The sequence below is a fragment of the Equus asinus genome, chromosome 11 (assembly GCF_041296235.1).
Source record: "Equus asinus isolate D_3611 breed Donkey chromosome 11, EquAss-T2T_v2, whole genome shotgun sequence".
NCBI lineage: Eukaryota > Metazoa > Chordata > Mammalia > Perissodactyla > Equidae > Equus > Equus asinus.
In genome coordinates this window covers 25,964,104-25,976,660 of record NC_091800.1, presented here as the reverse complement: position 1 = coordinate 25,976,660, position 12,557 = coordinate 25,964,104, and the positions used below count along the sequence as shown (strand labels likewise).

General features: G+C 35.6%; 1 protein-coding gene across 5 annotated transcripts in view; it reads left to right on the top strand.

Moving 5' to 3' along the window:
- The window catches only part of FNDC3A (fibronectin type III domain containing 3A), a 200,469-nt gene that overhangs the window by 142,105 nt on the left and 45,807 nt on the right, over positions 1 to 12,557 (top strand). For all 5 annotated transcript variants that reach the window (XM_044777168.2, XM_044777167.2, XM_070520652.1 and 2 more), the window contains 3 exons: positions 3,307 to 3,544; positions 8,570 to 8,839; positions 9,908 to 9,966. In XM_044777168.2, coding sequence (XP_044633103.1) covers positions 3,307 to 3,544; positions 8,570 to 8,839; positions 9,908 to 9,966 — 567 coding nt within the window. The remainder of the gene's footprint in view (positions 1 to 3,306; positions 3,545 to 8,569; positions 8,840 to 9,907; positions 9,967 to 12,557) is intronic.

The following is a 12,557-nucleotide window of genomic DNA, read 5'->3' as shown; positions in this document are numbered from 1 at the left end:
CAGCTAATCTTGTTGTTCTGCCTTTAAATATATGCAGAATATGGACCACTTCTTAGCACCTCCACTGCTACCTCCCTGGTCCAAGCCACCACCATTACTTGCCTGGATTACTACAATAGCTTCCTGAACCAAGTTCCCGGTTTTTGCCCTTGCCCTACAATCTATTCTCAACTCAGCAGCCAGAGTAATCCTATTAAACATAAGGTTATATCAGGATTTCTTGCCTGTGTTGTAAGGTAATTAGTAGCATCTCTGACCTATACCCCACTACATGCCAGTTGTACCCTCCCACCCCAAGTTGTGACAACCAAAAATGTCTCCAGATACTGCCAAATGTCCTCATGGGGACAAAATCACCCCTGACTGGGAACCACTGGCTTATCACTCTTCTGCCCAAAACTCTGTGACGGTTCCCCATTTCACTGAGAGTAAAATACTAAAGTCCAAGTCCGTAATAGCTTATATGGCCCTACCTGACCTGTCCACCTGTTTATCTCTTTGACCTCATCTGCTTCTATTGTTCCTCCTCCTTTTTACTCATCAGTCCCTCTGGCTTCCTTCTAGCCACTTCTACCTTAGGGGCTTTGTTCTAACTGTTCCTTTGCCCAGAACATTCTTCCATATTTGTGCATGGCTAATTCTTTCATTTCCTTCAAGTCTCTGCTCAAATTTCATTTTGTCAATAAAGCCTATCCTGATCACTCTATTTTATATTGCAAGCTGTCCCCCTCCCACTATAGTTTTAATCCCCTTTACTTGCTCTGTTTTTTTTTTTTCCATAGTAGTTGTCACTTTGCAACATGCTAAATAATTTACTTTTGTTGTTGTGTTTATCTATCCATTAGTATGTGTGCTCCCACACAGTCTAATTTTTTTCTCTCCTAAATTACCAATGTCTTTGTTTTAGTCAGAAACAAATTTTTTTTAAATGAGTGGAGAACATAAAGCTAGATTTAGAAGGATAGATAGGATTCACATGATTATAAAGGGGAAGCAAAGTGAAGAAGAGAGATGGCATAAACATAAGTACAAGATGCAAAAATTCAGTATGAAGATAGGTTTTTTATTATAGTAGCCTGACTGGAGTTAAGGGTTCAGAATTTGATATAGTAGAAAGATACAGCTAGGAAAGTAGGTTGGAACCAGATTGAATGCCAGGTCAAAGAGTGTGGACTATAATCCTATCAAAAATGGAGGATCGTTTAAGATTTGTGAGTCGGAGAGCTGATAAAAGTGAGTTGTATATTGTGATGTACACTGTGGTTTGGCTCACTCAAAATCCATTCTTAAATTCTTTCTAATGTCGCTGTCTATAGGTTAGAGGCTGAAAAGCTATAAACAGTTTCCAGATTCTTTTTGGCTGTAGTTGCTGATATGATTTTGTTTCCACTAATCATATGCACTTGTCTGAGGCTTGAATTCAGAACCGAGTAAAATAGGAAGAAAGGTGGGATATGAGACATCCATTTCGCTGGAAGCAAGGAATTGTAGTTCTTGAGCTAGAATATAAAAAACAGTGAATTCGGGGCTGGCCTGGTGGCATAGTGGTTAAGTTCATGTGCTCCACTTTAGCGGCCCAGGGTTCACAGGTTCAGATCCCAGGTGCAGACCCATGCACCACTCTTTAAGCGGTGCTGTGGTGGCATCCCACATACAAAATAGAGGAAGATTGGCACAGATGTTAGCTCAGGGACAATCTTCGTCACCAAAAAAACCCCAAAAAATAGTGAATTCATTTGGTCTTCTAGTCCTATATTACAGACAAGTCACCTCACACTCCCAACAGCAGATAAAGATAGTTTAATAAGCTGTTTAGTAGCAACTCTATTCTTTCTAAAGCAGTAATTATTTGTGAGTTAGGCTTATCTGTACCCAAATAAATGTGTTTTCTAATATACCTACCAAGCTTGTATATGTTCATATACAAAACTTGTTATTCTTAAGCATAGCAAAACTTGTCCTTCCTGAAAATATCAGTATTTGCCTTTTGGTTAACAATTCACGTTTTAATCGTTTTCTATTTCCTTAGGGAAAGTATTGTTAGCCATTTATTGTACCCTGATAGTAATCATTTAAGTCTAAAAGGGGAAGGGCCCTATTTTAGTAGAGAGTTTCTAATTTTGGGGTGAAATTTTATATCCTTTTAGGCTTTCCTGTATGTCCTTGCAGCTCCAATGAGGTTCAAAGGGAATAAATCTGTCATTTTAAAAATCCTTTCCCACAGTGTGACCCCTCTTAAAAAATATGTAATTTCTGGGGCTGGCCCAGTGGCATAATAGTTAAGTTTACCAACTCTACTTTGGCAGTTCCCAGGTTCAGATCCCATGCACAGACCTACACACAGCTCATCAAGCCATGCTGTGGTGGCATCCCACATATAAAATAGAGGAAGATTGGCGCAGATGTTAGCTCAGGCACAATCTTCCTCACAAAAAAATAATTTCTAAGACTCAAAGACAGAGATATTTTTCTTAACTGGGAGTTAATATGTTGTTAGATGTTTCTCTCTCTTGAAATAATCTTCAACTGTTAAAACTGCCCTGGTGGTGGTAGTTTTGTACCTACATTCAATATATGATTGATATTAGGAGTCTGGCTCCAGTTTTTTCCCCAATTTCTATTTCACAACTTGTTTCCCTACCTCCGCACACATAATTTGGAAAAGAAAATCAATTCCTGGCTCTATTATGTCCACCAAAAATTCCCTTGAGTCTCCCTTCATTTTTACTACATCACTAAATGCATGTAGCACATGGAATAAATTCCTAATATCATAGCTTATTGTTTATATTATTATTATTATTTAGCTAGTCTCATCAGTATTTTAAGATTTATATTGCACTGTGTAACAAAAACTACTTCTTCAAGGGGCCAGCCCAGTGGCATAGTGGTTAAGTTTGTGCACTCTGCTTTGGTGGCCTGGAGTTCACCAGTTTGGATCTTAGGTGTGGACCTACACGCTGCTCATCAAGCTGTGTTGTGGTGGCATCCCACATAGAAGAACTGGAAGGACTTACAACTAGGATATGCAACTATGTTCTGGGGCTTTGGGGAGGAAAAAAAAAGGAAGATTGGCAACAGATGTTAGCTCAGGGCCAATCTTCCTCACCACAAAAAAAGAAAACTACTTCTTGTTGTTCAATGTTAATTCGTATATACTTAATGTATTTAATAAAAATTTTTCATGTTGATTCTGTAAAATTTCTTAATTAACTTCTAGTGGTGTAAAAATTCTTACTCTAACATATTTCGAAAAAATTGTTTACATCCCATGGAAGAAACTTTTAACTGATGTTCATTTTGTAGGTTATTGAAGACAATGGTGTTCGAAGAGTTGTTGTGGTTCCTCAGGCACCAGAGTTTCATCCTGGTGGTCACACAGTCATACACCGTTCTCCACATCCTCCTCTCCCAGGTTTCATTCCTGTCCCAACCATGATGCCCCCTCCACCGCGCCATATGTACTCACCAGTAACTGCAGCTGGAGACATGACAACACAATATATGCCCCAGTATCAGTCTTCACAAGTATATGGAGATGTAGGTAAGACGTCTAAAAATATTTCTGTTTTATGGAGTTGGCTGTTCTTTGCTTGGATCATATTGTTCTGATCATATTACATAAAAGAAACAATAAAACGGTAACAATTATCACAATCATTTGTTATTACTCAAGCACCATGTTAAATGTTTCCTCCTCATGATCTCCCATCAAGGCAGATGAGTAAAGAGAAAAATAAAAGAAGGGAAGTAACTGATATCCTGCAGCAGTATTTAGTGGGGACATGTTCAAACAAGAGATCTTCTCCTCTGTCCGACCATCTAGGCTCTGAGGAAAGTTTTCAGCCAGGAGTAATCATGCCATTGTTAAATCCTGAACGCTATGATGCCACTAACCAGAGTTGCTAGGTTCTGAAAGGGATTGAAAAAATAGTAATCTTATTCTTTCCTATGTGTTTAAAATACCATGTATATACTAACAGCTCTCAAATTTGTATCTCCAGCCAAAACTTCTCCTCTGAGCCCCAGACTTATATTTCTAACTGCATTCTTGATGACGCCGCTTAAATGCCTCATGAATTTCAGTTATAGCATTTCTAAAACATAAATCTAAATTACAGAACTTGATTTTCTCTGTCATCTTCATCTTGATAGATGGTACCACTGTCCACTCAGTTTGCTCAAGTGAAAACCAGTTGGTCAAATTTGATTCTTCCTCTTTCAATCTCCACGTCAATTGATATGTTTTATTTTCAGAAGTTTCCCAAATTTATCTTCTTTTTCTCCACTGCTACTCAAATCTAGTCCACCATCAGCTCTCATCAGGACAACCGCAAAAGCAGCCTTCCAGTTGATTTTCTGCTGTCATTCTTGTCTCCAGCCATGCAGGCTCAGCCAGGGTAATCATTTTAAAATATAAATCAGGCCATTCTCCTATTATTTTTAAAATATTTCAGTGACTTCTTGTTGCGTTTAGAATAAAATCCTAAACCTTTCCTCAGTACTCTTGATGTTTGGGGGTGGATAAGTCTTTGTTGTGGAGGACAGAACTATGCATTATAGGATGTTTAGCACAATCTCTGCCCTCTACTCACTAGATACCAGTAGCACACAACTCCAACCCTCTCCCTCATCCTCACTCAGCTGTCGCAACTAAAAATATCTCCAGACGTTGCCACGTGACCCCTAGGGGCCAAAATTGGCCCTGGTTGCAAACCACTGCCCCAGACAAGGCCCTTCCCTATAGCTTCTGACTGCCTTGTCCCACTTATTCCCACTCCATCCCCTCTTTAGTTTTTCAAAACCTCAAAGTTCTTTCTTGCCTCAATGCCTCTGCACATGGTGTTCTCTCTACCAGAAATGCTCTTCACCCTTTTCCATAGCAGGCTCCTTTTTTTTCCCTTTAGATTTCAGCTTTCAGAGAGAACATCAGTGACCTTACCGTATCAGTCTCTTGCACTAAAACCTTTTGGTTTCTTTCACATGACTTAACACAATTTGATTTTTGGGGGTTTATTTGTATATCTTTTTTATTTGACTGTAAAACCTCTAAGAAGTGAATGTTTTATGCATCACTGTTTCCCTTGTGCTAAGCAGTACCTGTCATTTATACTTAGTAAATTTATAGAAGAAAGAACTCTAAATACAAAATTTAAATCATGCAGCACAGCCTGTAAGAAGTAGATGTATTATATATATTATGTCATATATCATACATATTTTCAGACTTATTTCTATTGCCCAAGTAATGCATATTGATTCCATAGGTCTGGGTAGAGTTTGGGTTTCTGCATTTCTAGCAAACTCCAGGTGAGCCTCATGCAGTGGTCCAGTGATCACACTTTTGAGTAGCAAGAGTTTATACTACAAGTCAATCTCTTCCTTCTATTTTTTTTTTTTTTACTGCTAACTATGACTTAGTTGTGTTTTGTTTTGTTTTGTTTTTTGCTGAGGAAGATTTGCCCTGAGCTAACACCTATGCCAGTCTCTCTCTATTTTGTATGTGGGTCCCTGTCACAGCATGGCCACCAACAAGTGGTGTAGGTACTGAACCTGGGCCGCTGAACTAGAGCACGCTGAACTTAACCAGTAGGCCACGGGGCCAGCCCTCATGATTTAGTTTTTAGGAATGTATTTGAGAAGATTATAAGAGAAAACTGGATATTACAGTTACTTCTGTTTTGCATTATTAAAACCCCTTGTTATTCAGAGGGGATATGCATTAGAATACATAGCTGTAATTTACAGTGATGTCAAGGAAAGTGAAGCCTACAAATCTACAAAGGGTACAAGTCTAAAGACTAGCTACTCATTGATGGAAGACAAGAGTCATGTATTTGAGGTTATAAGCCAAGGAATCTACCACTGGATCCTAAAAACTGACAATAGTTTTGTAACCATTAGTTTCCTCCCTGACCCCTTTTCCTTGCACATTTTGTATGGATTCCCAAAATGGGATCTAATCCAACTTTTCACAGTCAACAACTACCATTATTAAGCCTGAACTTTGCTGGACACTATGCTTATACATGTATTATCTCACTTAATCCTTAAGAAAATCCTGCAAAATACAGATGAAGAAACTGAGGCTAAGAAATGTTAAGTAATTTCTGAAAGTAACTTGGATCTATTTGATAATAAAGTTCCTACTCTTTCTACTATAACAAATTCTTTATTTTTCCCCCATGGTTGCTTTATTATTTTATTTATATTGAGTAATAAATCAAATATAAAAATGTTTGGATAACTGTTTAAAAAGCATGAACTAATTACAGTTCCTATGGTTTTTTTCTTTTTTAATGAGATATAATTCACATAACAAAATTCACCATTTTAAAGTGTATAATTTTTTAGTATATTTTGGGTTGTGAGTATAATCACTAGATATTATATTCACTATCACTAATTCCAGAACATTTCTATCATCCCAGAAAGAAACTTTGTGCCTATTAACAGTCAATCCCAATTCCCTCATCTCCTAATCTACTTTCTGTTTCTATGGATTTGCCTATTCTGGACGTTTCATATAAATGTATATTCAATGTAGATGTTCATACAATATGTGGTCTTTTGTCTCTAACTTTTTTCATTTAGCATATTATTTTCAAGGCTTATTTCAAGGTTGTAGCATGATCAGTATCTTCATTCCTTTTTATGGCTGAAAAATATTAAATTATGTGGATATAATTTTGTTTATTCATTAATTGGTGGCCATTTCGGTTGTTTCCACTTTTTGTTTATTAAGAATAACGATGCTTGAAATTTGTGTACAAGTTTTTGTGTAGACATATGTTTCACTTCTCCTGGATATATACCCAAGAGTAGAATTGCTAGGTCATAAGGTAATTCTATATTTAACTTTTTGAGGAACTGCATAACTGTTTGCCATAGTAACTGCATTATTTTACATTCCCACCAGCAGTGTATGAGGGTTCTAGTTTCTCCATATTCTTGCCAATATTTGTTATTATCTGTCTTGATTCTAGCCATCCTGGTGAGTGTGAAGTTTTATCTCATTATTGTTTTGATTTCTTGTCCCTAATAACTACTAATGTTGAGCATCTTTTTTTCTTTTTCTTTTTTTTTGAGGAAGATTAGCCCTAAGCTAACTACTGCCAGTCCTCCTCTTTTTTTGCTGAGGAAGCCTGACCCTGAGCTAACATCCGTGCTCATTTTCCTCTACTTTGTATGTGGGACGCCTACCACAGCATGGCGTGCCAAGTGGTACCATGTCCACACCCAGGATCTGAACCAGCAAACCCCGGGCTGCTGAGAAGCGGAACGTGCGAACTTAACCGCTGCGCCACTGGGCCGACCCCGAGCATCTTTTTATTTGCTTATTGGCCATTTGTATATCTTCTTTGGAGAGATGTCTATTCAGATCTTTCACCCATTTTTTAATTGGGCTGTTTTTATCTTTTTACTTCTGAATTGTGAGAGTTTTTATATATTCTGGATACAAGTCCCTTATCAATATATGATTTGCAGATATTTTCTCCCCTATTATCTTTTTACTTTCTTGATAGGATATCCTTTGATGCAGAAAAGAAAAATTTTCATACAGTCCAATTTATTTTTTCTTTGTGCTTTTGGTGTCACATCTGAGAAACTCATCTAATCCAGATCATGCAGATTTACACTTGTTTCCTTTTCTGAGTTTTATAGTTCCAGTCCCTACGTTTAGGTCTTTGACTCATTTTGAGTTAATTTTTGTATATGGTCTGAGGAAGGTATGCAAACTCACTCTTTTACATGTAGATATCCAAAATTTCTGTTTTTATTTCTAATCTTATTGTACATACTCATTTCAAGAATATTATACTGATTTTCTTAAAGTACTGATAAAACTTTGCTGAAATTTTTGAGACTTTTCTTTTAAAAATTGTTCTCATTACAGATTTTAAATTTAAAATAAAAATAAAATCTGCAGACAATTGATTTAACAATATTTATTGAATGTGTTGATTTTTATTATATTGCTGTGTGGCTTTTATTAGAATGAATATATTCTTCTAAATCACAACCTTGAGTTTAGAATATCCAAAGATATAATACTTTGTACCTAGGTTCTGTTATTAGTAAACAATCCTATTCCTTTTCCCTTTTTTTGGCTAACTGAGAAAACTTTAGTTTTTAGTGGTGATTTGTTTTTTTGAGTCATAAGGGAATTTAGGCAGGTGGTAGTTTTCTTTTTACCTATTTTATATGTTGAAACTGAAAGAAATGCCAAAAGTAACAGCTACAGAAGAATGAGAGAAAAAGAACTATACACAGCTCAGTTCAGGCCTAACTCCCCACCTATGATGATCATAGCACACCACCAGGCTGTTTCTGTGGAGATTAATAGTTAATTGGGGAAAGATGAAGGAAAGAAATGTCTCTGTAAATTTATTTGAGATATATATAATTATAATGAAGTGACAAAGCTTACTTGTCAGTTGGTGGAGACACAGAAATAGCTTTGTTTTGCAAAATTGATAAATGTATTTCCTATTCTTTTCTCATGCCATAAATGTATTTGGAGAAAATGATCTTTTTTAAATGTTTTTTATTTTTTATTTCTTCCTAGATGCTCACTCTACACATGGAAGGTCCAACTTTAGAGATGAAAGATCTAGTAAAACCTATGAACGTTTGCAGAAAAAATTAAAGGATCGCCAAGGAACACAGAAAGATAAAATGAGCAGTCCCCCATCATCGCCCCAGAAATGCCCTTCTCCCATAAATGAGCATAATGGACTTACAAAAGGGCAGAATGCTGGTGGTGTAAACACAGGATCAGTGAAGAGCAAGTCAGGGAGAGGGAAAGGAGGTGCACAAATTGATACAGAGCTAGAAGGTAACTATTGAATACTCGACTATTCTTACTTGTACTTTTCATCATTATTTAACCTACTAAAAGTGTATCAGTCATTTCATCATGCTCCAGATAAACAATAGATTAATAGCCTAATACTTCCTAAATGTGAGGGAAAAAATTTAGAACCTAAGTGTTACTAGGGTACTTCTTTTTACAGATTGGGAAAGCTCAATTAGTAATTTGATTTATATCATAAATTTTACTAACCAAGAAAAATTTCTGTCTGATAGGAAAACTCAGATAAAGTTCATCCAGATTCCTTTTCTTCTCTTTCTGGGCCTTTGATAAGGCTATGCTGGTTTTTATGAAAATCTGTTTCTGCCAACTTCTTTGTATGTAAGTCTCTGATAGCTCTAGTTATGTCATTCACCAGTCTATCTATATACTCTATAGTAAGGATAGAGTACTCTCCATTCTTTTCTTCAAAAGTTCTTTTCTCTTAAAATCCCCATGTTTTCCTTGGATCCTTCTCCTAACCTGTCACTTCTACCATATGAAGTCGGAGCACCACTTCCTTTATTGCTTTTTAAAATTTTCATTCCCCACCAGCAAATTTTAATGCTTTAGTGGCCTCATAGCTTGTATTAACAGCTACAAAAATGTTCTCCCATATTCTTGAGACCTCCTGATCATTATTTTTCAGCACTTGATGTTTCAGAATAGTTAAGCTGAAGTTTCAGATATATCAGTGGAGGTGGCTATAAGTTACGGTCAAGTCAATTATATTCCTATTTTGGAAACCACAATTAAGGCGTGTCATGAAACAACACTCAGTTAACTTGTCATTGTGAGGTATGAGATTGGAAAAGAGAACTTTCCAGAGAGTATTTTTTATAACTATGAATAAAAATATACTTTCTATAAGAAAAACTTAGTGACTGGTTCAGATATATATAGTGGGATTGTATTTAGTAATCATAGTTAAAATGGAAATAGAAACTGAAACAGAATCTCAAATACCAACCTAGTTTCAGAAGGCGTATTGTGGAGGGAGAGAAATGATTGCATTTAAATTCATTTTTTTAATATTCAATTTTTTTTTTTAAGAGAAAGATGAAGAAACTAAAGCTTTTGAAGCACTTCTTTCCAACATTATCAAACCAGTGGTAAGTATCACATGTATTTTCTTGACATTTATGTTTAATATATTCATAGGATTTGGTATATTTTTATTCAGACCTTTCTTAAAACTTAATATATAAGGAATGTGAGGTCAATAATGGATCACTACAGATCTGACATAGGGGGAGAGATACATTCATCTGTGAAACAGAATGTTCAGTCAAAAATTCATTTTTTAAACAGGGATTTAATGTATGCTAAATGACATTGAAAATCATTGGGACAGGCAAAGATCTAATAAATAATGTGGGTACAACTGATTATCAACTTTTTTTTTTTTTTTGGTGAGGAAGATTGGCACTGAGCTAACATCTGTTGCCAGTCTTCCTCTTTTTGCTTGAAGAAAATTGTTGCTCTATTTTGTATGTGGAACGCTGCCACGGCATGGCTTGATGAGAATTGTGTAGGTCTGCGCCCAGGATCCACACCCATGAACCCCAGGCCACCAAAGCGGAGAGCACAAACTTAACCACTACACCATCAGGCCAGCCCCTGATTATCAGTTTTTTAAAAACCTATTTGTATGATTTCCATATACAATATATCCTATTGACTTCAGATTAAAAAAAAGTTAAACTACAGAAGAAAGTTAATCTTCCCCAACCCTTTGTAAGTGTAGATGTAGTAGAAGAAATCAGAAAATCAGGAACAGATTTGGCAGCAGAACTGGCTACCTAAAATTGTCTGCATATTTTTAAAATAGCCTAAACAAAGGTTACCATCCTAATAGGAAAACATTCACATCAGATATGACAAAAATTAATATTAAGTAAAGTGCTCATACAAATTGAATTTTTTAAACCCATTAAGACCCCAAAGAATTCTTTACTAGCATTCAGAAGAAATATAAATTAAATTTCTCTGAAACTGTGAGGTCCCATTTCTCAATAAAAAGCTACACAAACAAAAATGTTTTCAGCATTAATACTAACAAAAATAAAACAAAGGAATGCATAGATGAATTGGGCTATTTTTACTGAACAGAATGATATAGCCATTTAAAATATGGTTTTCAAGACTGCAAGAACATGCAAAGATCCTTTTTAGGGAAAATGCTAGAGATCAAATTATTTGGACACTGTGATTACAACCTTATAAAGAAAAGACTAGAAAAAGTTAGGAGAAGACTAGAAGGAAACGTATCACAGGAGTTATTCAGATTAGTCTTTTTCTTTCTCTGGTTTTTTAAGAGCTATAATTCACTCCATTTTAAGAGTAAGCTAACAGAAGTGCCAGTGATTAAGATTGAATCCCAAATGTTTTATTTTTACTATGTGAACTCTTAGGGTAAAATGTAAGTAACACATAAATATATAGAGACTAGAAGTAAATCTCCTTTACCCACTCCTCCAATTTAATCATGCCTAACAGTTTGAGTTTCTTTCTAGTCCTATTTTGGTTCATTTGTATGTGTCCATTCATCAAAATATAAGTTTTTACCTTTGTCTTTTTATGAAAAAGGAATCATACTCTACCCTGTTGTTCTGTGACAAGCATTTTTCACTTACTGTGCTATGACTTAGCAATCTTTCTGTGTCATTACATTATTCTTTTAGGAGCTACTTAGTTATTTGTTCAGTCAATCAGAGTATTTATTCACATCCTGATAACCAATCAAAATATGTATTGAGCCCTTACTATATGCCACGAAATAAATAACAAATATATAAACAAAATCAGATGTGATAGTAAAAAGTGCTGTTAGAGAAATAGGGTGATGTAATGAATGAGTTACTGAGGAGAGGGGAGTTGCTTTAAACAGACCAATCAGGAAAACTTTCTCTGAGCCTCTGAAGAGTTAGAAAAGGTACAAAAGTTGGAAGGAATGGGAGAGGAAGAGCAGGAATAAGCATGCAAGTTTGCCAGATGGGAAGAACCATTATCACTAGAGTGTAGCGAAATGGAGGAGAGAGTAGTACGCAATGTGATAGCAGAAGTAGACAGTAGGGCTTTTTCAGCCAGGATAAGGCCATTTATTAAACACTGATAAAAGTGTTTCTTGGTTTACAAAACAAAAAGCTCTACCTCTTCCCCCCAAAAAAATCCATGGTGAAATATTTTGTACTAAATTACCTGAAAAATGCTTTGCTCTATTTTTTTGTATGAAAACAGATTTTAAAAGTTGTTACTCTTAACACCTTCTCCACAAAGGCTTACCTTTTCCTTTTACCCTTTTTTAGGAAGTTCAGGTAAGCCAATGGCTCTTTGAATATGCTACTGTGGTCCTGCTTTTTCTGACAATCCTAAATAATACATTTGAATGCTCTAGTTTTCTTTCATTCTACTTTGCTTTCTCTTAAGAATTGAGCGTATGTATGTAAATTAATGTAAACATATACAGAATTATTTTCTAATAATAGCTAACAAGTTTATTAATGTCGAACTCTGTTGAAAGTGCTTTGAATACATATATGCTTTATTTTCTTTAATTCCTACACCACCTGTTGTGTACTCTTTTCCCTGTTTTAAAGATGAGGAAACTGAAGCAAGAGTAGATTTAATAAGTAGTATTAAAGCTGGATTGAAATTCAGTTAGTCACCTTCAAAGATCTGTGTATATCCAAATGTATATCAC